This window comes from Myotis yumanensis, unplaced genomic scaffold, assembly GCF_028538775.1.
Source record: "Myotis yumanensis isolate MYYU_CA2020_CCGP unplaced genomic scaffold, mMyoYum1.0.hap1 SCAF_2, whole genome shotgun sequence".
NCBI classification, from domain to species: Eukaryota; Metazoa; Chordata; class Mammalia; order Chiroptera; family Vespertilionidae; genus Myotis; species Myotis yumanensis.
The window spans coordinates 39790094-39817146 of record NW_027223753.1 but is presented as its reverse complement, the minus strand read 5'-3'; the positions used below and the strand labels follow the sequence as shown (position 1 = coordinate 39817146).

General features: G+C 39.6%; 2 protein-coding genes across 5 annotated transcripts in view; one reads left to right on the top strand and one right to left on the bottom strand.

The window, feature by feature from the left end:
• Window positions 1-23038, top strand: part of FYB2 (FYN binding protein 2) — a 93952-nt gene extending 70914 nt beyond the window's left edge. For 2 of the 3 annotated variants that reach the window (XM_070405214.1, XM_070405213.1), the window contains exons 10-20: window positions 2935-3049; window positions 3140-3180; window positions 4577-4640; window positions 5533-5628; window positions 7642-7670; window positions 9344-9404; window positions 16235-16321; window positions 19207-19294; window positions 21787-21943; window positions 22035-22068; window positions 22406-23038. In XM_070405214.1, coding sequence (XP_070261315.1) covers window positions 2935-3049; window positions 3140-3180; window positions 4577-4640; window positions 5533-5628; window positions 7642-7670; window positions 9344-9404; window positions 16235-16321; window positions 19207-19294; window positions 21787-21943; window positions 22035-22068; window positions 22406-22427 — 794 coding nt within the window. In that variant the 3' untranslated portion in view covers window positions 22428-23038. Of the gene's footprint in view, window positions 1-2934; window positions 3050-3139; window positions 3181-4576; window positions 4641-5532; window positions 5629-7641; window positions 7671-9343; window positions 9405-16234; window positions 16322-19206; window positions 19295-21786; window positions 21944-22034; window positions 22069-22405 lie in introns of those variants that run through there. The other variant, XR_011470238.1, reaches the window with a different exon arrangement.
• PRKAA2 (protein kinase AMP-activated catalytic subunit alpha 2) overlaps window positions 1-27053 on the bottom strand; it is a 99758-nt gene that overhangs the window by 12491 nt on the left and 60214 nt on the right. Inside the window, exon 9 of one of the 2 annotated variants that reach the window (XM_070405217.1) lies at window positions 25408-25465. The exons of the other annotated variant lie outside the window; for it this stretch is intronic. Coding sequence (XP_070261318.1) covers window positions 25443-25465 — 23 coding nt within the window. The 3' untranslated portion in view covers window positions 25408-25442. Of the gene's footprint in view, window positions 1-25407; window positions 25466-27053 lie in introns of those variants that run through there. 2 annotated transcript variants of the gene reach the window in all.

Below are 27053 nucleotides of genomic sequence, written 5' to 3'. Positions count from 1 at the left end.
TATTCACACAATGGAATAGTTATAGGAATGAACAAATTACAGCTATACCCCACAATATAATGACTCTCACAAACATAATATTTAATGAAATGTGACACACCAAAGAGGACATTTGAAATGATTCCACTAATATAAAGTTCAAAATATGCAGTATTCGCCTCTAGTATTAGAAATGAGGAGAGTGGTTCCCTTGTGAGAGAGAATAGTGACTAGAAGAGAGCACAAGAAGGCACTGTGGGACACTGGCACTTATGGCTTTTTTATTTGTTTTATGTGTGTTGAATGAATGAATATATTGAATTTGGGACAATTTGTTGAGCTTATGAGTTGTGCCCTTTCCTGTATATTATACTTTAATTAAATTTTAAAACATGGTAGGGTAACTGTTAAAAGATAGTCATAACACACATACCTTCCAAAAAAAAAGAAAAGAAAAAGAAAGAAAGAAAAAAGGAACAAAATGAAAAAAGAGAAGAAATCTCAATCAAGAAAGAGGAAAATGAGGGGGGGGAGGAGAGGGAAATAGAACAAATATAAGGTATGTAATAAGATAGTAGATATAAATCTACATATATAAAAGCCTAAGTGACCATTATGACCAGTGGACCAAACAACCAGTTGACCAGTTGCTATGACGCGCACTGACCACCAGGAGGAAGATGCTCAATGCAGGAGCTGCCCCCAGGTGGTCAGTGCACTCCCACAGCCAACCTCCCATGGCTAGCCGACCTCCCATGGCTGGCCAACCTCCCACGGTCCCTCCCCCCAGCCTGTGGGCCCCAATCGCCCTGATCGATCATCAGCCAGGCCAAGGGACCCCACCCGTGCACAAATTCATGCACTGGGCCTCTAGTTTTAAAATATTGGCAGACACTATAAATTTAATACACAAAAGTCTCTTGTTAGAATATATATATGCATTGAAGCTTTTTTTTTTTTTTTTTAATTTGAACACCTTTTATGTGCCAGCACTGTTCTAGGAGCTGAGGGTATAACAGTACACAAAACAGACAAATATTCCCATCTTCATGGAGGTTACATTGTTAGCAGAGGAGACAGATGATATATAAAGAATAAAATAGCCACTGTGTGAAATGGTAGTAAACGTAATGGGGAGGAAGAAAATAAAGCAAGGAAAGAGAATTAGGGAAGTATTAGAAGTTGTAATTTTTAAAGTGCTCATGGACAACCTCAAAGATCTTAAGCAGATGAGGAAGTGAGCCATATGTGTATCTAGGGTGAAAATGTTCTGGTGAGAGGGGGAAAGTAGCGGTACTACACTGAGGCAGAAGCCATTAGCTATGTTGGTGGCAAGAGGCCAGTGTGACCAGCAGAGTGACTGAAGGAGTGTGGAGTTGGAGATGAGGTCAGAGAAAACAAGGGACTTTTCTAGACTATGGCAAGAACCTTGGCATTTACTCTAAATGAGATTTTTAAAAAACCAATGGAAGGTTTAGAGCACACAAATGGAGTTATCATACTTGTATCTTAAAGAACCATCCTGGCTTCTGTCTTGAAAACAGAAAGTAGGATAAATCAGGGGACCTGTCAGGAGTTTGTTGCAATAAGTAAGCTGAGAAATGACGGTAGCTTGGAGGAGGGTGCCATAGCAGAATCGCTGAGATGTGTTTAGATTCAGGATGTAACGTGAAAGTAGAGCTGTGGGTTGGAGGTGGGATATGAGAGAGAAAGGAGGTGAGGATGTCTGCAAGGGTTTGGACCAGAGCTACTGGAAGGATGGAATTGCCACTTTTTATTGAGTTGGGGCAGATTTCAGGCAGAGCAGATTTGCAGAGAGAAGTCATGAGTTTGGTTTTGGAATGCAATATGCTTAGGCAAGCAAATGGAAATGGTGTATGGATGGAGTATCTAGCATTCATCAGAGCTGTCTAAGTTAGAGCTGTAACTTTGGGAGTTGTCTATGTCTGAAAATGAATTCACAAACATTTACAGTTGACTCTGCCAAAAGGAAGAATTAAGAAAGAAAAAGAAAGAAAAAAATGTCCAAACTAAGAATTAAGCAACTTTGTGTTCAGCATCTTTGTTTTGTTTTGGAGAAATTCACTGCTAACTCCTTAAGAAAAAGCAAGACCTTATGCCTCTGGGAGCTGACTTCATGGAGATAGTTTGGGGCCTATGTGCTAACTGACTTCTTGTCAGAGGATAAAATCTTGTTACTGGGTTCATTTGTTTAATAGACACAACTCAATTTGCTTATTGTTTTTTTGCAGATATATTACTATTTATTTCTGATTAATAGTTCATGTTTGAAAATGGTTCTGAATCACCCATGCTCTAAATATTAACCTATGCCAGCTGATAAAAAGGAGGAAGTTTTATGGTTATGACAAAATTACAGCTCTGTGAAAAAAAGCAGTACCTGCTTTTAACAGGCTAGCTGCTTGTGCTAACACCCCAGTACATTTTCCACCTGGCAGACCATCTTCTGGCTGATTCCAACATTAATGAATATTAAATGTTGACAGGCATTTAGTCAACTTGTCTAAGAAATTTTACTTTAAGGGGAAAAAGAATGCACAAAAGTAGATAAGCTCATTTAGGTGGCGGAAGGAGCCCCAGGGACATACCCTAGAGGACTTCTGCCTTTGAGGTCAGAGATTAGAGCAAGAACCATCAAAGAAGAGGGAGGAGTTGCTGGTTCACTAGGGAACCAGCCTCCTTCATAAAAATGCATCAATCCTTGCCACAATCACGTAAGCGTAGGTGCTATTGATCATTATCCCAACTTTAGAGACTCATAGCTGAGCTTCTGCAAGGAGAAGTGGTTTGCAAAGTTTCCTAGAGACCAAGATGGTAAACCATTTTAGTGCATGCAGTCTGCCTTCTCCTATTCTTGCCACCACTGCCAGTGAGGGGTGTGAGTGCATTTATGATAGTGCTCGTTCTCCAGGGGTTTCTCTGTTTTCCTTGCAGGTGGGTATGTGGAGGCCTTGGAGGTGACTAAAGAAGCACCAGGCCAAGGGGCCTTTAGGCCACAATCCATCTCAGAAGAGACCTACGATGATGTTGAGTGCCCTGGGAGGAAGGAGTAAGTGCACCCCAGCCCCTCAGCAGTGTGGTGAGACCTTAAAGGCTCCACGGGACAGATGAATGGTCTTTGTTTCTTTTCTCCCCACAGATCAAAGTCGGACTTCTCCAACTCATTTGCCTCAGATAGTGGTAAGGAAGGACGACATTTCTGAAACCGCCAGTAGCAACTGCTGAGTGCTCAGTGGCTGATTAATGATAACTTATCTTTTGTTTATATTTTAATAATACCTGTTGGGTGGGTGACAGGGAGCTCAGGGCAGTGCAGTGGGCCTGGGTATGTGTGAATAAATGCACTGAGATCTGTGAAGGTGAAGGTGCTGGTAATGGGGCTCTTGTGGCAAAGAAGCAACATTGCTGTGAAATGGCTTCCTTCCTGATCTCTTCACAACAGAAGTCTGATTGTAGGAATGTTTTTACGTAAAACACTTTCACAGCTTCCCAGGACTTTTACGGTCCACCTTAACATGGTCTGAAGGCCTTGAGTGGGTTGCTTCTACCTCCCTCTGCAGCTTGTGTTCTCCCTTGGTACTGTCTTCATCTCTGAGATCCAGTCATGCTGACGTTTTAGCTCCTCCGACTTGCCAGGCTCCCAAGCTCCCACCAAGCTCCTGCCCCAGGGTGTTTGCATATGCTACTCCCTCTTTCTGGAATTTTCTTTCCTCCCCTGGACCCCTTCGCCTAAGTGACTCTTGACCTTTCTTCTCATTTCAGCTCAATCATTACTCCCCCAGTGAACACTCTCCTTGGTGTACAATCTCAGAGCAACAAGGCTCTCTTTTTCATAGCACCTGTCACTTATAATTTTATATTTATATGATTTCTTTGATTAATGACTCTCTTCCCTTAGCCCCTAGCACAATGCCAGGTACTTGTTATATAACATCTTTTAAATATTTTTTGAATGAATGAACGGAAAAATGGAGGAGGGATCAGCAGGTGCTACTCTGGTTGTTTTTTATCCTTCTTAGAATGCAAGGATTTTAGATGGAGAAACCCTCTTAGAGGTCATTAAACAGAGATGTTCAATAGCTCCCCTAAACTCACTGTGTGAAGTTGAGTTCTGAATGTGAAAATCCTCCATTGTCAAGGTGGATTCAAAGATTGTCTGTGTATATTAAGCTTTTGTGTTGTGCCATGCTGTGAAGGGAAAGAATATCCAAGATGAATTAATTCTTCAATATTTCCCCAGAATTCAACACAATGTCTGATGTGTAGGCTCTGATTGCTACATGTTAAATATGCCAAAGGGGAGGGTAGAAGAAAGGAATCTGTTGATAAACCAACTTTCATTGACTTGGACTCAGGGGTGGAAGCGAATATTAATTTTCATTTGTATATACTACTTTAGTAAGGTTTAATTATTTTTACCATGTGCTTATAAAAATATGTACATATGTTTCAATAAAAATTATTTAACAAACAAAAGATCAAAGTACCTAAGCACCTGATCAATATCCAATAAGGTTTTGCTAAATATGAATCTAAACTATTGTCATTATAATGAATGAATTTTTTTTAATTTCAGAAGAAAATAGTAACGAAATGTATGAAGATGTATACAAAACAAAGAGCAACTCCACAAACATAGAGTGAGTTTCTCTCTTTCTTGGCTTCCTACCTAATGGCATGTCCTGCTAGTTTAGGATGATGAGCTTAGGAAGTAACTCCCTTCCCCGTCCCTACCATCTTTAGGGAGGATTTGCACAGAGAATGGAGGTAAATAGAACACCTGTAATTGTACACAATCACATGGTATAAATTTCAAATTACATTGCTTTCTCTTTTGAGAAAATGTCCATCTCCCAGAATAGGGACTTTGATATTGTGTTAGAAAATAAGTGAGAGATAAGTAAATGTCAACAAAAATTTGCTTCCATTCCAAGGTTTTCAAGAACAGTATTTGTTGAAGTGGGCATTGTTTGTCAAGTTTAGTTATCAGGGGCACGTTGTGGAAAGGAAAACAGCAATGGTCAAAAGCAAGAAGTTTGAGGGTTGTAGGAAAAAAAGAGGATCCATGCTGGGTGGGATGACCTGCATGTATCATTCCCTCTCCCTACCCCCCAAAATCCCAAGAGCATATTTGAAAAAACTTTATTCATCAGCTGGGTAGTCAGTTATTGTTGTATGATATCATTTGGTAAATTAAAAATCAGTGATGTGAATTTTAGAAGCAGGAATTTCTATACGTTATTTCTAGTATAGTTTGTAAACCATGCTTCCCTGAGTCTCTCTAAAAGGAAGACTTTGCTCCATAAACTGCAAAATAGAGACCATTTAGGGTAAACAAACGTTTGTATTGAAATGTAATAATTCCCTTCATGGCTGACTGGCTTGTGCTACTTCATATTGGCACCAAAACAGAGAAGAGAAAGTTGGTGAGGCATTTTCCTGCTCTTCCTTGGGTGGGTGTTCCATTTCTACACCAGCCTTCCATTTCTAGTACTCTCTCAAACACTGTTTCTACCCTCTGATTTCTCTTAGTTTAGATGGCAAAGCACTTAAGAGACTACAGAGATTCTTCAAGAAAGAAAAGGATAGATTTAAGATGAAGACAACCAAGTTGAAAGAAAATGTAAGGTAAAAAAAAAAAAAAAAAGTCCTCTTCTATTTCTCTTTCCAGGAGACAGTTGGCAGTGCCAGTTTCATAGTCAGTCACACAGCCGGATGGTCTCCATCCTGCTCTCAGACACAGTGGGGAGCATACCAGAAAGTAAAACCAAAGGCCCTGGCTATCACTTGCCTTCTTCTTGCCCATTTTTGAGTGCACCACACTCACAGATGCTAATGGAAAAAAAACGACAAAGTCCCTTTTGAAAAAATTAATGAGAAAACATTATAAGGTAGAGGGAAGTCTTAAGCAAAATCTGGAAAGGAAGCTGACCTCATCACCCTTGGCATATACTCCTGGTATCAGTAAGCATTATGCTGTTAATTACCGCCCTTTATGCGTTTTTATTCCATCAAGTTCCAGTGGTTTTTATTTGTCTACACTTTGTAATCCAATTTGCCTCTCTTGAGAAAGGCAATGTGTGGAGAGGGAAGATGAACTTTTCAGCTGAATGGTCCATCTATCTCCAAGTCTTAGGCCTGAAAAAACCCTCCAAGGTCACCCACTAATGACCAATGTTTGGGAGGGATACATTTTCACTGGTAATAGGAAGAGATGGAGGCCTAGAGTCTGAATTCTGGTTTCAGCTCTTCCATTTATTCAATGTGTAACTGGGCAATTCACTTTGTGTTTGCTCCCATAGAGCCTGTTTCCTATTGCATGCAGTGAAAGGGAGACCGTGTAGTCTCTGGAGGCACTTCTCTCCCTCATCTAGAGAGATAGGTGTGCAGATATACATGCAGCTCTGTATTGTACGAGGACAGGAAATGGTAAAATAATTTGCCTATTGCAAATACTGACTTGGAATTATGTTATTCTACCTTGAAGTGCTTTTCAATGATAAAGCCTCCAAGTTACGCAGCTTTAAGTCTAATTGTCTGTTGGGTATAGATCGGCCAAGAGATCCAATGGAATGCAGGGTTTATGAATCGCAGTCCTGGCTGTGGAGAAAGTTGGCGTTTGGCTCCAGCAATCAATGAGACCTAGAGGCAAACCCTGGCACTAGCCAGTTAGATGCTTCCAACAAAGATGATTAGCATGACACCCACAGTCCCTTATAAATAGGACCCAGTCAGAACGCTCTCTGACTTCCACTCCAACCTGCATGTCCCAGTGCTGACAGCACCCAGCCTGGTCTTACAGACACGCCAGCAGGATCACTGAGTGTCCATGTGTCCTGGGCACAACCGCTAGGTATGCTCATCCTTACAGAAGTATCTCGGTAAGATAAGATAGGCATTGGGATTCACTTTAGAAATGAAGACACTGAGGCTTACATGAAGGTGAACTGATTTTCCCAAAAGTGCTGTCCCTTTGGACATTTCTGTATCACATGTTTTTTTTTCACACAGTATCACATTAATTTACATTTTCTCTCCCTTACTAAATCCCAAGCTACTTCAGGACAGAAACTGTGTCTAATCATGTTGTATACCCAGCACCTGGGCCTGTAGGACTGAACTTAAATAATTGCTTAAAATACATGGATTTTTTTTCTACCACATCATATTTCCTTCCATGTGATCCTAACTGAGAGATTTAAGGAGAAGCCAACCATCTGTCTGGGCCAAATGTCCTGACCCACTTAGCAGTTTACCATCTTCCAGCTCCACCTGGCCTGGAATTCTGCCCTCATCCCTTTGGCTTATGCATAGACATAGGCAGGGCCCAGTGTCTCCAGAGGGCTGTGTGCATCTGATGGCCATCTTGGAAGTTTAGAAGGCAGAAACAGAATCCTGGATGGAGAAGGGCAGGGCCGTGGGGCAGCCTGAAGCTGTCTGGTAGGAAAGGGTATAAGTGGTCACTTGGGATAAATAAGCTCATCGAAAAAGTAGGGAGAGGGTCAGAACACAGATGCAGGGAAGGTAAGCTCTGCCCGCATCTTTGACTAGAGACATCAGTATCAAGAAACCTAGTCATCACTGTGCTCTCCTGAACATGGCTTTCTTTCCTAACCCTTCTGTGCCCTTTGTCCATAACAGTGCGTTTTCCATTTCGCTGCCGGATTTAGGTAAGTGACATTTACTTATTTCTGGCACAAAACCACACAGATTGGTGTAGTCTGGGGCCAGGAAAGAGAAGCAGTCATCCTGCCTGCACTCCACATTTAATGAAAAATTGACACATCCAAGTCAAAGAACAAATTTTACACAACAGTAGTACTGACTTTGGGGAAGATGAGTATCATTTCTCAAGTGCCTACTATATCCCAGGCCTCTTAAAATCCCAGAAAAAAAAGTTATTATCATCCCTTTTCAGGGAGGCTCTAAGATCCACATCCCTACTTTAGTGATCTGGAATTTGTACTCAGGTCTCTTGGATTATGAAGCTTTTGCATTTGAATTATACCACACAGCCACCTGAAGGTTTGATAGCCAGATCTCCCTAATTACAATGTAGTAAGTTGAGCATGATCATGTTGTGGCACACACGCTAACTGAATCAAGGCTGGGTTGTTGCAATATTGTTTGCTTTGCTGTAAAAACAAAAGTGCACAAATCAGCACAGTGCCTTGCTAGGCTCTCAACACATGTCCCGTTAAGTTTAATCTGTTATTAAAAGAGGGCCATGTCTTCTGTTGGATTTTGTGGGCTCTAGCCATGGTGGCTGCTTTAATTTCACTCTGACTTGGCAATTCAAATATATATTATAGTCCACATATATGAGTTTGCTGAACAAAATTTTAAAAGATTATATACACCTGGTCAAACTACAGGTCTCCCAAAATATCTTTGTTAAAAAAAAAAGGCCAACTTAGAATAGACATGCATTGTACCCCATCCAAATTTATGAGTAATTGAATGTGAATTATAAATAATTATGCCAGAAAATTTTCAAATTTGCTCAGGTGGTGAATCACTTGAACATTATGGGTTTCTATGTAGAGCACCAAGGAATGTGAATATCCTAAAATAAACATGTCTAATAATGACTATGTACTAAGTCAGATTCCATTTTATGCACAATTGTTATAAAGGATCAGTTACCAATGGTTTGAAATAAAAATTGTGGGAGGAAAAAATCAACATGAATATTCTATTAAACTCGTATTTTTCCTTAGGAATTAAGAAAAAGCCTCTCACTATTCTAGCAGTTATAACATCTTTTTTAAAAAGTTAATTCCAAAGAGGGAAGAAGAGGTTGGGGGGGCGGGGAGAGAGACAAACAGACAGACAGACAGACAGACATCGATGTGAGAGAGATACAGCAATTGGTGCCTCCCATACCTGCCCTGACTGGGGATCAAACCCACAACCTAGGTATGTGCCCTGACCAGGATCAAAGCTGCAACCTTCCAGTGCACAGGACGATGCTCCAACTGAGCCACACAGGCCAGGACTCAGTATAACATCTTTATCCAGGTCTAGGATGATGGAAACCTAGTTTAAAACTGATCCTTTCAACAACTCACATTTCTGGAATCAAATTGATCTAAATATGTGTGTGTGCACATTTGAGATATGAGGGCATCTGTTTTTTTTAATACTTCAGTTGAATCTCTTCCCAAATGAGAACTTTCTCGTTCTTTGATCCTTTCAGCCTATCTGTATTCTGTGATCAGGTTTTGATAAAAGAGGCTTGGGGATGTGCCTGGATAATTAGGTAATTGTGTGCAATTTGAGAAGCCAGGGTTGTATAAACCCTACCTAATAATGGACTGTTTTGATCCTATCTTGATTCTAGAACTTAGGTCCCAGGAAGTTATTATGCATGCTGACGTGACCACCAATGAAAAAGAGTCAAAGTAAGTCCGTTTACCTTCTGTCCATCCCTGGTATTTAACCCACGTCCTGGTGTCTTGTTGCATATGCATCTTTGGGTCTTGGATGAAAAGCAACTTGTTACATCCCCCCAATGAGAAGGGAAAACAATAAATAACATAGATGCTCTAACAGTGGAAGGTGACTCAAACGTCACTGGAGCTTTAGAACCTGTTTCTTATCCTTGAATCTAGGGACTTGAACTTATTTCAATGCAACAAACATTTGTTTAATCATCTGTGGACAAGGCAACAGGGGAGATAGGAGGTACCATCTGACAAAACCTCTGTTCTCAAAGACTAAATAATTATAACCTATCAAAAAGAAAGCTTCCCAAAACTTGACTCCCCCTCTGGCTACATATCCATCCTTTCCCTCTAAACTGAAGTCTCCTCTGCTCATCCCTTCAAGCTCACAGCAATGACCTCTGTGCCGGTCACACCAGTGCACTTATTTTTGGTAAGGCCACTAATAATTCTTTGTTACAGCTAGCACAGACCGTTAAATCCTTAGCTTTCATGATTTCACTATAATATCTTAAACTGTTGACTATGGCATCCTTTAAAGAAAAAAAAATACTTTCCCCAGGTTTCCAGATTATTAATATTTCTTATTTCTCATCTTTGGCTGTGGCTCCTCCTGCTTGTTTTTGGCTTTGTGTGGGTGTTGTGTGAGTTCTAATTCTGCTGTTCAACTCTTCCTATTTCACTTCTACTCTTCCTTTGTATGTTCTTGAATGATCTCATCCACACTAGGGCTTTGATAGCAATTCACTATGGTAATGATACCAAAATTTACATGTGGAGGTTGGATTTCTCTCCTCCACTCTAATAGGCCTGCTAACTCTATTTGAAACTCAGAATTTCGTAATAACTCATAACCTCAACCCTTCACCCAAATATGGTCTTTTTCTTCTAATCTTTATGTTGGTGACTGTTTCAATTGCCCAAACCAAAATTCTAGGCATTGTCCTTAACTCCTCCTCTCCTGCCCTGCACCCTCTTCTCTTCCAATAATTCTCCAAACACTCCCACATCTCCGTCCCCTCTGCCCAGCCACAACGCAGGCCCTCACTTGTTCTCAGTTGGATTCTAACAACTTTCTGAATGACCATCTCACCTCCACTGCAGTTTATTCTCCAAACTTTCCGACATGCAAATGTGATCATGTCACAAAACCAACCACCCAGCAGCTTGAATTCAGATTTCCCCAGCAAGTCCTCTCTGACCTTGTCAATTTAGGATAGATACCCCTCCTTAACCAGAACATTTTCCTCGGAGTTGTAGTGGTCTTATTTCTTGCTTGTCCCCTCCTCTAAATGAAAGCTCCCTAAGGAAGGGACTGTGGCTTTCCAATCTACATCATGTGTCCTTATACCAAAACAGTTGGTTAATTCAGGTAACAAGGGACCTCCTTTAAAAAAAAATGAGCAAAGTAATCTGGAAGCTCAGAGTAGGTACCATTTCCATTATTTGGGGGATCAGGGCAGTCTCTGTGCCAAGGTGAAGCAGAAGGATATATAACACTTTGACAGGTGGGGGAACTATGTAACTAGAAAACAGGTTTTTGGCAAGCTTGTTGCTTCTGATGAACACAAATGCTTAATTTTAATGTGTTTGAATTTATCAATTTACCCTTTATGACTGCTGCTGTATCTCTTAGAGAAGTATTTATCCCAAGGTCATATGATGTTCTCCCTTATCTTCTAAAACAGCTCTATCTTTTACACTGTCTGGAATGGATTTTTGTATTTATAGGGAAGTAGAGGTCTAATTGAATTTTCTTCCATGTGAATAAATGTCCTGGCAGGGTTGAGTGGTCCCTATTTTCTCATTGACCTACAGCACCACCTTTGTCATACCAAGTATCCAATATCTGAAGACCTGTTTCCATGTTCTCTGATCCATTCTGGTGTCGTATCTATCTTCAGCACATCGTGGTCTGAGAAAGTAGTTGATATCAGTACCTTAACATGTTCTGAGACATGACTTATGCCAAGTATATGGTCAGTTATTATAAATGTTCTATGTGCATGTTAGAAATATATGACTTTTCTCTATTTTTTGAGTTCTCTAATTTTTTGATACAGGGATCAATTTATGTACTTTAAATCGAGTATGTGTTAATTTTCTTATTAAAAATCTTCCATAAATTTATGACTTTTTAGATGCTTGATTCATCAACATTTGAAAGAAATTGGTTGAAATCTCACACAAGGATGGCAAATTTCTGTTTCTTCCAAAAGTTCTAGCATTTGTTGCCTTATATATTCTATTTTATTAATTGCATACAAAATTTGAAATATATTCTAGTAAAGTGAATGTTTCTTCATTATGTTGTAACCATTTCTATTTCTAATACTATTAACAAAAATATGTATATAGCTCTTACTGTGGGTTAGTCACTGTTTCATATATTTAATATACATTAACTCATTCAGTCTCACAACAATCCTGTGAAGTAGACACTATTATTAAACAAATTTTATAGACGAGAGACTGAGGCACAGGTTAAGCACCTGCCCAGGCTCACCCAGCTAGTGTTTTCCACTACTGTCTCCTAGAGATTCTCTGTCTTGAAGTGATGTGCTCAATATTATATGTCTACTGATATTTTCATTAGTATTTCCCCTAGTATAGATATTTGATCTTTTGTTTTCCATATTCACATTCATGTCTCTCATATAAATAACATAGAACTGAATTTGGCTTTTTTAAAAATCCAGTATGACCCAACTGGTGTTGCCCAGTGGTTGAGTGTTCACCCATGAACCAAGAGGTCCCCAGTTCAATTCCTGGTCATGGTACATGCCCAGGTTGTGAACTGGTGTGCAGGAGGCACGTGATCGATGTGTCTCTCTCATCGGTGTTTCTATAGCTCTTTCCCTCTCCTTTCTCCTCTCTCTAAAATAAAAATCATATTTTTAAAAAATCCAATATGATCATCTGTCTTATCTCCTACCTTGTCCTTGACCTAAATTTCAGTCTTCTGGAATGTGGTGGGGCTGACACTAGCGCTTTCCTCAGGACAGACTTGCCTTCTATGCTTGCATGCTGCTTACTGCTCTCTGTCTGGTTTCAGCTGATTTGTGGGGCTGTTAGGATACTAGGTGTAGTCCTTAGCAATTTAAGACAAAATGAGACACAAAAAAAAAACAACAACAACAACAAAAAAACATTATCTAGGATCCAGCATTCTGAATTTGGAGGGCCCTTCAGAATGTTCTCCTGCTCTCTGCCACCAAATGAGGACGTGCAGAACTCTGAGCAGGAGGACAATACAGTCAGAGCTGCCTTTCAGGGAGTAAACCAGCCCTCCACAGAACACTGCAGAGGAAGTCGGAGTAGAACATATGTTAGCATGTCATTACCTAGGTCAGTGGTCGGCAAACTGCGACTTGCGAGCCACATGCGGCTCTTTGGCCCCTTGAGTGTGGCCACGAAGTTTCAATCGCACTGTACGTGCACGCCCGTACATGGTATTTTGTGGAAGAGCCACACTCAAGGGGCCGCAGTTTGCTGACCACTGACCTAGGTCATTTCAGGGAAAGCTGTGGGACCAAAGACAGGAGCTCATAATGCTGTGACCTGCTTGAAGTTCTCCATAGGATATAAGAGACACTCTGTAGGGCTGTGCTACTCATATCAATGACTGTTGATGTGGGAAAGTAAATAAATAAATGTTTCCCAAGTTAAAAAAAAAAAAAAGGTATCATTACAATCACTCAGGTGAAAGATGATCAAAATACGCCCTAGGGTGGAGAAAGAAATGAAGAAGTTATTTCAGAGAACTTAAGTGGAATTTATTAAATTGTTAATTCCTCTGGTGGAAACCATATCTTCATCTCCATTACCAAGTTCTTGATATAGCACTTAAGGCATGATAGGTACATGAGGAATATTTCTTAAACAAATGATATTGATCAAATCGCTTAGACCCAACAGAGTCTGACCGATGTTCATGTGACAGTAAATCTTCCATGTGGCCTCAGAGAAACCAATTATGAAAGACATCTGTAGCAGACAGGACACTGATGGAGAGAGAGTAGCAGAATGTGGAAGGAGAAGAGCGAGGGAAGATGTTATTTGAGCTCTTGTAAGCTTGGCTAGTTTGCATGTCATGTTCTGGTGGGTATTTGGTTGAGGAGAACCCCAAAGCACTCTGGATTAAATTGTCACTAGCTAGGTAACCCAGACCTCTGCTTTATGTCTTGTTGCCTTTTGTTCATCAGAATATCTTCTAGGGAGTCAGCAAGAGAAGGGACGGGGGAACTTGAAAAGGAGGCTGGCACAGCCTCTGCGGCCTGGCACCAGTGGGACCTGGGCATATCATCTTACTTCTCTGAACCTGAGTTTCCTAACCTGTGATGTGGCAATAGCAGTTCTTACCCTGCCAAGTTCATTAAGCTTTCTAATTTGATCCCTAGAAAAGCAAAAAATAAGTTGACAAGGAAGCAAAGAGTTGACCATAACATTCAAATGGTTAGCATGGCTATAAAATGATGTGATCTTTCTAGAAGATAATTTGGCAATGTATATCTGAAATGCCCAGACCCTTTACTTAACCCAGTAATTTTACTGCAAGCAACTAGCTCTATTTAAGAAAAAATAACCATAAAGAATAAATTATGCACAAAAATATCGGTGTCAGGGTTATTTATAAAAATGAGATGTTTAAAACCACCCAAATAGCCAATGATTTTATAAGTATACTAGAGGCCCAGTGCACCAGTGGGGTCCCTTGGCTTGGCCTGCGCCCTCGCACAGTCTGGGACCCCTCGGAGGATGTCGGAGAGCCAGTTTCGGCCTGATCCCTGCAGACCAGGCTGAGGGACCCCACCAGTGCATGAATCCATACACGGGCCTCTAGTATGCATGTAAGATCTTTGGTTAATCTCTTCCCACCCTCCCCCCTTCCCTCTGAGATTCTTCAGTCTGTACCATGTTTCCATGCCTGTGGTTTCTGCTCTTGTTTGAGCATCTGCCCCCTGGTGGTCAGTGCACATCATATCTACCGGCCAGTCGGCCTGTCGCTTAGGCTTTTATATATATAGATTATAGCAGGGGTCCTCAAACTACGGCCAGCGGGCCACATGCAAATACAAATATTGTATTTGTTCCCGTTTTGTTTTTTTACTTCAAAATAAGATATGTGCAGTGTGCATAGGAATTTGTTCATAGTTTTTTTTAAACTATAGTCTGGCCCTCCAATGGTCTGAGGGACAGTGAACTGGCCCCCTGTTTAAAAAGTTTGAGGACCCCTGGGTTATAGTATAGTACTCTATATAAACATTAACATATGTATTAAATATATACTAAATAGTTTTCAATGACATGGAGAAATGTTTGCACTATGACAACTGAAAAATAGCAGAATGAAAAATTGTATGTATTGGATTGATCTCCATTCAGTTTCTGAAAGGGTTTGGAAAATGTTTGGAAGGAAACTTAGATGTCCTTGAAAGGTCAGATAATGCTTATATTGTCTCTTTTCTACTTCTGCTTCGTTATTTAAATACTCAGAATATATTGCTTTATAATCAGTAAAGAAAATAAGCTTTTAAGTAGGCATTTGCCTTGCCCCTTCCCTGCCCTCACAGTTGTAGCCCCTTCCAAACAGCCATGCCCATTTTCACCGAGCATCGCTGTATGCCTGGCATAGACACACTGGAATATATGGTTGGATCCCATTTTCTGGGAACCTGAAGTGGAGAGATGAAACAACTGGCCATTAGACAGAAAGCAGTGATTACTGAGCTCCATGTTGTAGACTTCAAAGGCAACAGATGTTGAGAGGAGAGGGTTGGAGCTCCCTCCACAAGTCCTGGAAGGCTTCTTAAAAGACTTTCTAAGCTGCATCTCCCTAGCCGGTCAAATGCTGAGTCCTTGACATGCTGTTGGACACCTGTGACCATAATCTGAAGGGAAGGGTGACACAAGGTCTCTGAAAATCTCCAAGATTCCTGTGACATAATACCCTGTGCTTCTAATTTACCGGATGAAGAGTTATTTAAAGTTCAGATGTGCAGATACCAGATGGTTGATGGAGCAGGGTCCTGTTCTGCTCATAACAATGATGGAGATGCTGGTAATTTTGTCATACCAGAAAGGAAAAAAAAACACAAAACACGTTTTGAAGCAGCAGGTATGCCATAGACTTGAGGCAAAGGCACCTGGGTTCAAAGCCACTATTTCCGTGACCATGATATTCTCTGATCACTATTTCCTCCTCTGTAACCCTTTATGAATGACGGCTTTAATGGATGCTTACTGTGACAAGTCAGTTAACATGTGTAAAAGCATAAGGCTTGGCACATAGGTTCTCAGAAAGTGTCAGTTCTTTCTACAATACCCCCTCCCTCCCTGATTCCTTCCCTGCTAATGCTAAGCACTAGTTGGATTAGTTTTTTCTCATCATGGAAATTAATGTTATTATTCACGTTTTACTAGTAGAGGCACAGAAACTGAGGCTCAGAAAGGAGAGAAAGTATGATTATAAGCCGGTTGATCGCTTGCTGCTGGTTTCCAATGTGGATTGCCACAGGTCAGCTCTCTGTGGTCTGTGGGCTAAATATAACTGGCCACTTGTTTGTTGTAAATACGGTCACACTGGCCCAATTAAGTGGTTACCCCAGAGGTGTTAGGCCTTGCAAAACCTAAAATATCTGCTATCTGAGGTTGCCATAGAATCAAAATATACTTCTAGATAACTTTTAAATATTTTTTGTAAAACAATTACCCAGAAAGTACGGATGGTTCCATAACTGTTTTAGTTCCATCTTGATTGACTTGCTCAAAAATATTTTTCTCTTCAGGGATGAAGTTAAAGTAAAAACTTGGAAGCCCAAGTTTTTTAAGCCAAAGGGGGAAAAAGAAAAGAAAGATGCTCAAGGATCAGAAAGGTAAGTGCACAGGTGTGCCTACTTTACAGCTTCTCCACTCCAGGCTATTCCTCTCCCCAGCTGCATACACTTAGGCAGTCAGGACATTGGATTTTCAGGTTCTTCATCTGCACAATGAGAACTGCCACACCTAAATGATGGTACAGTTGAGGGGATTAGAAGAGACACAGAATATGAAAATGTAAAGAGCAGCACACATTTATCTGCATCGTCTCTGCTTTTGGTGAATGGGAAGTGAGGAAAGATTTCAAACCAGCCCTTATCAAACAATGAAAACCTTCCAGTCTTCTTTAAGGCTGAAAAGATTTTCCCCCTATAAGACAAACCTTACATAATATACCAGTCTGAACATATATGAAACTCGGTGTCATAAGACTGACTTCCCTAAAACACAATATAATTCTAGTTATGTCTACATTAGTGTTAATTTACAAAAGACTGTTTAATCAATTCAAAATCTAACCTTCCCTCATGTGATTCAAGCTCCCAGTTGGATTCGGTGGGCTTAGGGGGAGGCAATGTTTTTCACTGTCTTGGGTGGTGACTTGGTGCTCAGTGCCCTAGCCTTCACCTCAGTTACTAGGAGATGGGGCAGCTCTGAGGCCCACTGTTTAACCAATGTCTTCGGGAAATCCTTGTCTAAATAGTCATTATGCTGGGAACACTGTGTGGTCTGTCTGCATTGGGAAACCTGTCTAGAAAAGTCCTACAAGGGGCACCCCAAAAGAAATAAGACATTAGCCTATGCCAAACTTAAACTCAGAGGACAGCATACAATGACCCTTCCTTTATATTTATTTTCTTTGGGTTTAGACTTGATGTAATTTATTTTTCCCAAGTAGGAAAGACATATTCACAGACTAGAAAGCACTTCCCACCTTCAACTTCATAGCATAGCAAAACAGAATTCCAAGAGAGGAAATAGAATTTCTTACTGCCCACCCCCCACAGACAGCTTCTTAGTATTTTAATGACTGCATGTAAGTCTTTTTAGGAAACTGTTTTCTAGTGCTTTTTTTAATTCTTACAACAAACTGATATAATAGTTTTTATTCTCAACTGAGTAAATTTGAAAATGTGGTAAATTTTTAAATGCAGTATGTTGAGATTATCATTACTCCTGTAGATGGATGTATCAATTTCCATGTGCTCCTGACTCTTTTTTAAAATAATTTCTACCAATTTATTCTACCAATAAAAAATGCTTTCTATATTAGTACAATCTTTTCACTCTCCCTTTATTAATGTAAGATGGCACATTTTCAAAGACACTGGGAAGGATGTGGCAGGTCTAAAGTCCTGGGTAGGATAGCCCACCTGTAAGATGCCCCACGTGGACTTTGCATGTAGCAGGAACAGGGCAGCTGGAAGGCAGACTGTGGCCAGATTCTAAAGTGCCCTGTGTACCATGGGACTAGGACTTCATCTCTGAGGCAGTAAAGACAGATTCAAAGTTTTTAAGCAAGAGAGTGAGGCGCTCAATTAGATTTTAGAAAGATGACTGAAGACAGGTCTGCAGGTAGATTCGCAGAAGGAAAGACAAGAGAGGGCATGGGAATGACAGTGTGCAAAGAACCTTGAATATCAGATGAGAACTGCCATTGCCTAAAACATGGCAGTGACTGTGGAATGGAACATATAAGTAATGCTTCTGAATAAAACTGGTAGAACCTGTTTCCCTCTGTCAGTACATTAAACAACTAAAATGCAGCACCAACCCCCAAATGAAGAGCAGGAGGGAGGAAAAGGAAGTAAAAGCATAGTCAGCCTCTACTGTAGGGCTATCCACTTTTATGTCCTGAAATTGTTGCATACATTTGGTGGCATCTTGCTTTATTTTCTTAATTCTGTTTTCTCCGTAATCATTCAGCAAACTGGAGAGGTCTCTGATTGATTCCCCAATTAGGTTTCAAGACTTGGAAAACCACAGTATGTGAGCCATTTATTCTAATTGGTTTCCATTAATCTGAGGATGAGTGGGAATATTTATAATGTTATGTAAGTTTCTTGTTTCAGAGAATCTGATTCAGAGAAATTTCTCATGTAACTTAAATTGTTTTTCTTTTTTTGTTTTAATACATTTTATTGATTTCAGAGAGGAAGGAGAGGGAGAAAGAGATAGAAACATCAATGATGAGAGAGACTCATTGATTGGCTATTTCCTGCACTCCCCCTACTGGGGATCAAGCCTGCAACTCAGGCATGTGCCCTTGACTGGAATTGAACCTGGGACCCTTCAGTCTGCAGGCTGACACTCTATCCACTGAGCCAAACCGGCTAGGGCAAATTGTTTATAACCAATTAGATGTTATTCAAAGTTATCTTTCTGTCAAATAAAAATGGTTAATTGCAGGGGGAAAGAACTGGTATTGTTTGGTTCAGTTGTTTTGACAATCTGCTATGGTTTGTGTATAAAACATATATAAAATTATAAACAAAAAAAATCCTAAATTTTTACTGAAATAGGACCACTTTATAAATTTAGAAACTTAAGAGTTTTACTAGTATACTAGAGGCCCGGTGCATGACATTCGTGTACTCGGGGGGGTGTGTGAGTCACTCAGCCTGGCCTGCACCCTTTCACAGTCCGGGAGCCCTCGGGGGATGTCCACAGGAGCGGGCCTAAGCCGCAGTCAGATATCCTTAGCGCTGCTGCGGAGGCGGGCCGCTGCACTCGCCAGCCGTCAGCCTGGCTTGTAGCTGAGCAGTGCTCCCCCTGTGGGAGGGCACTGACCATCAGGGGGCAGGCAGCTCCTCTGTTGAGCATCTGCCCCCTGGTGGTCAGTGTGCATCATAGCAACTGGTTGTTCTGCCGTTCGATTTGCCTATTACCCTTTTATTATATAGGATAGTACATTCAATCCTGCCTGCATTTTTCTTGCCAGTCTATCGCCTAGAAATTTCTTCAGAACCAAGAAGCAAAACTTAGAAAAGAGAATGGAAAGAGAAAAACTTTTTAGAGAAAGATTTGAGGTATGTTCTCCTCTAAAGGTAAAAACAACAACATTACAGGCTAGAAACTTCTGTTTATAAAGATTCTGACAGGATGTTGCACCCCTGCCTGATTCAGACATGATTTCTGACTAAAAAGCTGGTATTTTTATGTTTTCTTGATGCATTCTTGTATTATCATGCCTTTGTATATGCTACTTCCTCTGCCGGGAAAAAATCCTAAGGTGCTCAGTCCAGATGTCACCCACTCTTGCCCAATTCCTCCAAAAGTCACTCCCTCAGCACACACATTACACACACACCTGTTACACAGATCAACGGTGTTATAACCTGTGCACACACGCCCATTGGGAACTAAAACTCTCAAGTCCCTTTTGAAGGAGAGATTTTGTCTCACTCAGATTTGCTCCCCAGCTCCCAACATAAACTGATGACATACTGCTCAGTGAATGAGTGAGACACTGAACAAATACATGAACCGTGAAGAAGTGGGTGAAGCCTCTGCAGCTCCTGGCCTCTTGCCCTGTCACAGAGTCCATGGGCATTTTCCCATAATTCCAAACGAATTGAACGATTCTACCTTCTGGCTTTATATATGACCACAGTAAGAATTTATTAACTTAGGAACTTACTGAACACCTCCCATGTGCCAGTCGCTGGACTGAGAGAGACGGAGTGTGCATCCTGCTCATAAAATTTGTCCAAGTTATGTCTCTGCCTAAAAACTTTCAAAAGTTCCTCATTACCAAGTGGGTAAAGTTTAAGGCTTTGTAAAGTGGCATATACAACTTCTCATGTCATGAAGACACATGAGTTTGCTATAGACAGTTTCATACTATTTAACTGTGGCATGAAACTGTCTCCTGCAAATTGTCATGTTATTTGACTAGTTGAAAAATCAGTAAAATTTCTTGTTGAAAAAACCCCAGACATCCCATCTAGTGATCCCCCCCCAACCCACCACACACACACACACACACACACACACACACACACACACTGTACTTGAACTCGGATGGGACAGAAATTCCATTTTCCATGTGTATAATCCCATCCATCCTCATTACCTATGGTAGCCTTCCTTGATATCCCATCAGAAAAAAATGTATTCCATTTCAATAACTTTTATTCAGCTCAAATAATAAACTATTTGTGCCAGGCATTGAAGGTACAGGATGAATAAAACTACCTTACACTCTCATTTTATAGGACAAATGTGTATTATAATGCTGTAACAGGAGTATATACAAGATGCAATTAAAACAATAAATTATACAGAGCAGTGATGAAAGTCTTCATGCAGGGTGGTTAAGAGGAAAAAAAAAAAGGTAATCCAGGCAGAGAAAACAGCATGAGCAATGGCATGGAAATATGAAAGGTATGTGGTATATTCAGGATTATCATAAAGCTTGATGTGGCTTCAATAAAAGAGACAGAAATGGGGGCATGGGAATGACAATGTGCAAAGGACCTTGAGTATCAAGCTAAGAAATGTTACTCTGATCCTGAAAGCAATGAAGAGTGGTGACCTAATCTGATTTGCGTTTTAGGAAATCACTGTGTACTCACAGTGAACAATGGCCTAGAAAGGGTAAGAAATCACTTAAGAAGCCATTACTCTATAATACAAATCTGTCTTTTGGATCAGATCCCACTTGGTGTAGGGTGATCTTACAATTCATCATCCAAATTCAGGAGACTTTGAGAGTGGAAGGAGGCGTACCTCATCTTAAATAATAAGTATCTGTAAATAAACACTGTCCTGAGCAAAGGGAGAAGTTTGGCCACCCAAATTTGGTAAAGTGACACCTGTCAATATAAGCTATATATTCTGGAACATTTCTCTTTTTTTTCAGTCAAGGGATCTCAGTACTTAGGTGATGTAACTATAAATGTATAGGCCAGCTAGTTACCCCTAAGGTCAGATATTGAATTGCTCAACCAATATCAATCAGGTTTTTGGGGGTTTTTTTTCCCCACAAATCCCTGACTTTGACCACAGAAGGAGAGTGGGAATTGCCCCCACACCTATTCTTACTATTTTAGCTATATATAGAAATATATAAATCCACCCAGAGGGGAAAGGTGGAGAGTATGTAAGAACATTATAAATTCTAAGAGTTTTCTCTCCCACCTCCACCCTTTTTTGTAAACATCTCCTTTCCTGGGTTTGGAACAATTAACATTACTATCCACAGTATTTAATGTATACCCTATCTTACAGCGTTCTCATTCACCAGAATGCATTCAAGCACAATTAGATAATGGATGTGAAAATAATGAAAATGCGATCTTACCAAGCAAATATAAGATTGTGGCATTTTACCATTATTTCCTTAAATAAAGTTCCTTTCAATGATTGTTTTGCTATTATTTTCTATTCCCTTAACAAATTAATATCTAGCATCTTGAGTTTATATTGTGGTTACTACTATATTACTTCCTCCATTGATTTTATTATAATGAAAGGAAAATGATGCAAGCACAGTCTGATTAGTGATTTCTCATTCCAGTATGATAAAGAGATTACTGTCATCAACACAGCAGTGGCATGTTCCAGGAATTCAAGAAATGGGATCTTTGATTTGCCAATAACCCCTGGAGAAGAACTGGACGTCATTGATGTCACTGAAGAAAATCTAGTGATATGCCGCAATTCTAAAGGCAAATGTAAGTTACTGGCTCATTGCCCCCAAAATTTCACTGTTTTAAAAAAAATCTCAAAGCATTCTCTCTATAACTTAGATTTTTGTTTCTATAGATGGATATGTGCTAATTGAACATCTAGATTTCAAGTAAGTGGTTTGATTTTGTACTTCAAATAATGAATTCTAAGCACTTAACACATTGTTGTATACATTCATTTCAAGGAAATACTACTCAATTTATTTACAATTCAGGAACACATCTGAAAATTAGATATGTGACGCCCTATTCTATAAGGATTACTTTGTAAGAGACTTTATTGTTGTCTATTATTGCCTCCTGAGTGTGTTATACAGCTCTACAGAGCATAATCATAAACATTTCAAAGGAGCATACAAATATTAAACGGGGTAAGAAATGCCCCAGAAATCTCCTGCTCATTACTCCACCATCTACATTTCAAAATATATTTCTATTTTTTCTTAGGCCTCAAGGTTGTTCACCTTAGGAAGATCCACATCCAGTGTACCATGCACAAGTGAGAACCAGGTCTGAGATACCGGTCCTGCTCCCATCAGTTTACATGTCAAAATGAGATGGTGGAAACGTTCGTTAGGAACTCAGAAGAGAAAACAAACAAATCCTCCACATTTAGTTGATTTTAGTCCCAAAAGGTTATCTTTCCATGTCTATTTTACTGCTGGCTCAGAGAATGGGAAAGTGTGTGCTAGCATTTGAGCACTTACTCAATGAGCCACATCTGAAGTTAGCAATCATGCCTATGGCACTACCTAGTCAGTTGTACAGATGGTTAGTGTGCTTCCCATATGAGTACACAAGTGTTTGTAATGTTCTAAAAGATGCTGTACATTTAAAATGGGTGTAATTTAATTCTAAAATAACAGTGCGACCATTTTATACTCAAAGTACAATTACAGCTCAAGGTATAAGTGTTCTGCTTTGCCACAAAATCAGACTCAAAATGGGTTTCTTTTGGAAATAGTATACTGAAAATCCACCCAATATACTTAAAGAAAATATATGCTGTATTGGTTTAAAATACCCTGTTGTCCAAAAAATAAGTAATATTTTGTCTATGCCTGAACACTTATTTAAATAATAAAATTTATATGAAAGTAATGAAAAGTAAGCTGTTAATAACATTCTGTATTTCAAATGATGTACACTGTCTGTTAAGCAGGGTGATTCTAGCGTTCCAGGGTGTGAATTTACTCCATGGCCACATCCTTTATATACTGTGAGATTATTTCGTAAGCTTCTAGGTTCTTTTATTATTTCCTTTTTTCAAGTTCCAAATAGCACTTGCCAATAAAGGCTGAGCTTATTCTAGAGACAAGAATCAAAAGTATTACAGTGTTTAGAGAGGGAAATAGGTATGAATGAAATGTGTCAAAGAGTAAGAAGGGCAACACTGAAGCTTGGCCTTTAACCACACATGTATTTGCTAGACGAGGCAGAGATAGAAAATCCACACTATCTGGTGACCAGGAAGAAATTGAAGGGACATGGCAAGAGCTGGAATGGGGTAAGTTGGGGCTAGAATATGACAGAGTGCTTACTCAAAGGTCTTAAACAGGAAGGCAATGCCAGATGTTTAGAGAGAAAAGAAAAAAACAACCCCAGCAATATGGGTGATATATTAGAGAGAGGAGAGACTAAGTGCTTTTGCAATATTCTAGGCAAAAGAGCATTTGACCATAAGACAGCAATAAAAATATATAGGGCAGGAGCCTCACTAGAGATATTACAAAGGTAAGAGGAAGAATTAGGGAATGACTCCAAGATTTCTTGGATGGTACCCAAATTGGAAATATATTTCTGCTTGGATCCCCTAAACTAAATGTACCTACTCAGTGAGAGGCAGGGCAACCACAGCCCTCTCCCACACCTCGGGCCAGACCTGTTACAGTGGGTAAGGAGGTAAGTGAAAAAGAAGACAGGGCTATGCAGAGCAGAGACCTTTCATGCAATAATTCTGCAGTGGCAACAGGACTAAGTTTTAACTGAGATGGATTTGTCCCATCTCCTCACATGACCTTTTGTTCTAATTCCATGTCTCAGCTCAAAGTCTCAATTTTCTCATTAGTAAAACAGCTAACAACACTCACCTTATATACTTCACAGGGGTTGTTGTCAGGCTGCAATGTAATAATATAAATAAGTGTCCTAAAATCTTTAATACAGAATACTGTATAAGTGCTGTTATTTCAGTACCTGGCCTTTTTTGAGGTTGGAAGATGTTGAAAACAAAAAATGTGTTTTGAAATTCAAATCTTAAGACTTGAAAAAAAAATGGCTGGGATGTAAGTACTTTTACATAGATATATAGGGTGCCCCCCCAAAAAAATGTATATATAACCTTTGAATAATTATAAAGGCAGTGTTTATGAAAATAATTTCATTTTCAAAATTGTGCTATCAGCTGTTAAAATGTGTATACATATATTTGGGATGCCTGTATTTAACAGGATAAAACTGAACATTTTCCTATGTTTTTAAAGTATAAACCATTTGATTTAACATAAACTAGTACCTCATTACTATTTGTCGATATGAACTATATTTTTAGGAAAAATAATTGCCTCTAATCCATAATCAATGTGATTGTTTCTATTTCACTGTCAGCCACATTTCTTCCATTACTTAAATCATACCTAAATTTCTCACTCTATTGATCTATAAGATTTTCTAATGTAAACATCATAACTCATCATAACTAAGACTTCAGTAATGTCATGTCTCTATTTTACTTTTAATTCTGCATGAAAACATATCAGTAAATATAACATTCTGTCAGATAAAAACCATACAAATGTACTTGACCCTAACAGAGACTCACACTGGCCCACACAAATCCATTTATTGGCCAAGTCACCAGCCACCTGTTAACATGCACTGACAAAACCTTCCCTTCTTCCTGAGACTTCTGTGAAACACATGGTTTTCCAAGATGACCTAGCATTCTGCTGACTGGGCCCTCTCTTGCACACCTTCAGAACTTTTAGAACACAGATTGTAAGGGAAGAATAGGAAGAGAGGAAAAGAAGAATATTTAATGGCAAATCCCTAAGACGTAGTTGTTTCTGGGTAACAGGGTTAGGATGATTTTTTTTCCTCTTCTTCAAATATCCTGTACTTTTCAAATTTCCCACAGTAAGCATGCACTACCCGTGGAATTTAGGAAATAAAGGAAAAGCATTTTTACTAATCAATACAAATTCCTTCTTCTAAGTTTGGAAAAGCAAACTGAAATCTGGTCTGTCTTGACTTTGATGTGTCATTAATGAGGACTAAAGTACAGTGTTTTCCAAAAAGTTACTTTTAGGTATACTAGTATAAATATGGATAGTTACCATTACTGGTAGTACATAGGATCCCATCTGCATTGCTTGTTTTCTAGTCTCAGTGGCTATTAGTATAAAGTTTTGTTACCTGAGATCTTCTAGGCTGTTCCCTTCCTGTTCTGTGGCTGTTGTAAGCAGAACGGTGGCCTCCATGATCTTCACGCCCTGGCTGGCACTATACCTGTAAATATGTTACATGACATTATAGATAAAATTAAGGCTGCTGACTTTAAAATGGGGAGATTATCCAGGTGAGCCCTATTTAATTGCATAGGCCCTTAGAAGAGCCAGCCAGAGAAGTAGTGGAAGAAGAGGCAGAAGACCTCTGAGCCATGAGCCATTAGCCCCCTATTGCTGGCTTTGAAGATGAAGGGAGCCATGGTCCAGAGAATAATAATGGCTCTAGAAGCTGCAAATGAGCCACTCCCCCTGACATGGTAGTGGTGACCCAAGACTCCGGCAACCCGGACATAGGGGCACCCACCACCCTTATCCCCCAAGCAGCAACTTCCACAACCGCAGTGGTGCCCTCCACTCCACCATCACAATGATGCCAACAGCACCGGGCACCAGAGAGCAGAAAGACACAAGTAGTGCGTAAGATAAAACTGAGACACATTATAGCACCTCCTATTGGAAAATAAGATCTCTAATTATCAACCTGCTGAATTATTAAAATCAAAATGGTACCTAAACAGGAAATGTGTTCACTACTTAACTGCTCCAGAGGAGGAACAACACATCAAACACCATGAACAACCAAGATAACATGGTATCACAAAAAGAAAACGACAGTTCTCTAGAAACCAAATTCAAAGTCATGGTAGACTGTATCTAAATGACAGAGAATTCAAAATAGCAGTCATGAAGAAACTCAACGCAGCACCAAAGACACACACAGGCTCAAAGTAAAGGGGTGGAAGATTATACCTCAAGCAAATGGCATCCAGAAGTAAGCAGGTGTAGCCATACTTTTATCTCCTGTGTTTCTATATACTAAAATGAACTATCAATAACTAACAGAAAGAGAAATGAAGGAAACAACCGCAAGACAAAGAATAAAATACCCAGGAATAAATTTAGCAAAAGAGGTGAAATACTGGGAAAACTAGGAGACATTGTTGAAAGAAATTGTAGAAGACACAAAGAAATGAAAAGGTATTCTGTGTTTATGGATTGGAAGAATTAACACAATTAAAATGTCTATTTTAACTAAAGCAATCTACAGATTTACTGCAGTCCCTTCTCAAACTTCCAATGGCATTTTTCAAAGAAACAAAAAAAAATCCTAAACTTTGTATAGAACCACAAAAGATCCCAAATAGCCAAAGTAATCCTGGGAAAAACTAGAGGTATCACACTCCCCAATTTCAAACTACAAAGCTATAGTTACTAAAACAGTATGGTATTGGCGGAAAAACAGATACATGGACCAATGGAACAGAACTGAGAGCCCAGATATAAACCCACACATATATGGAAAATTAATTTACAATAAAAGAACCAAAAATACACAGTAGAAAAGTCTCTTCAAAATATGATTTGGGAAAACTAAAGTCACATGCAAAAGAATGAAACTACACCATACGCGAAAATTAACTCAAAGTGCATTAAAGACTTGAATGTAGGACCTGTACAATAAAATACATAGAATAAAACATAAGCAGTAAGCTTCTTGACATTGGTCTTAGTAGTGTTTTCGTGAATTTGACTCCCAAATTAAGAGGAACAAAAACAACAATTAATAGGTCTACATCAAACTAAAAGCC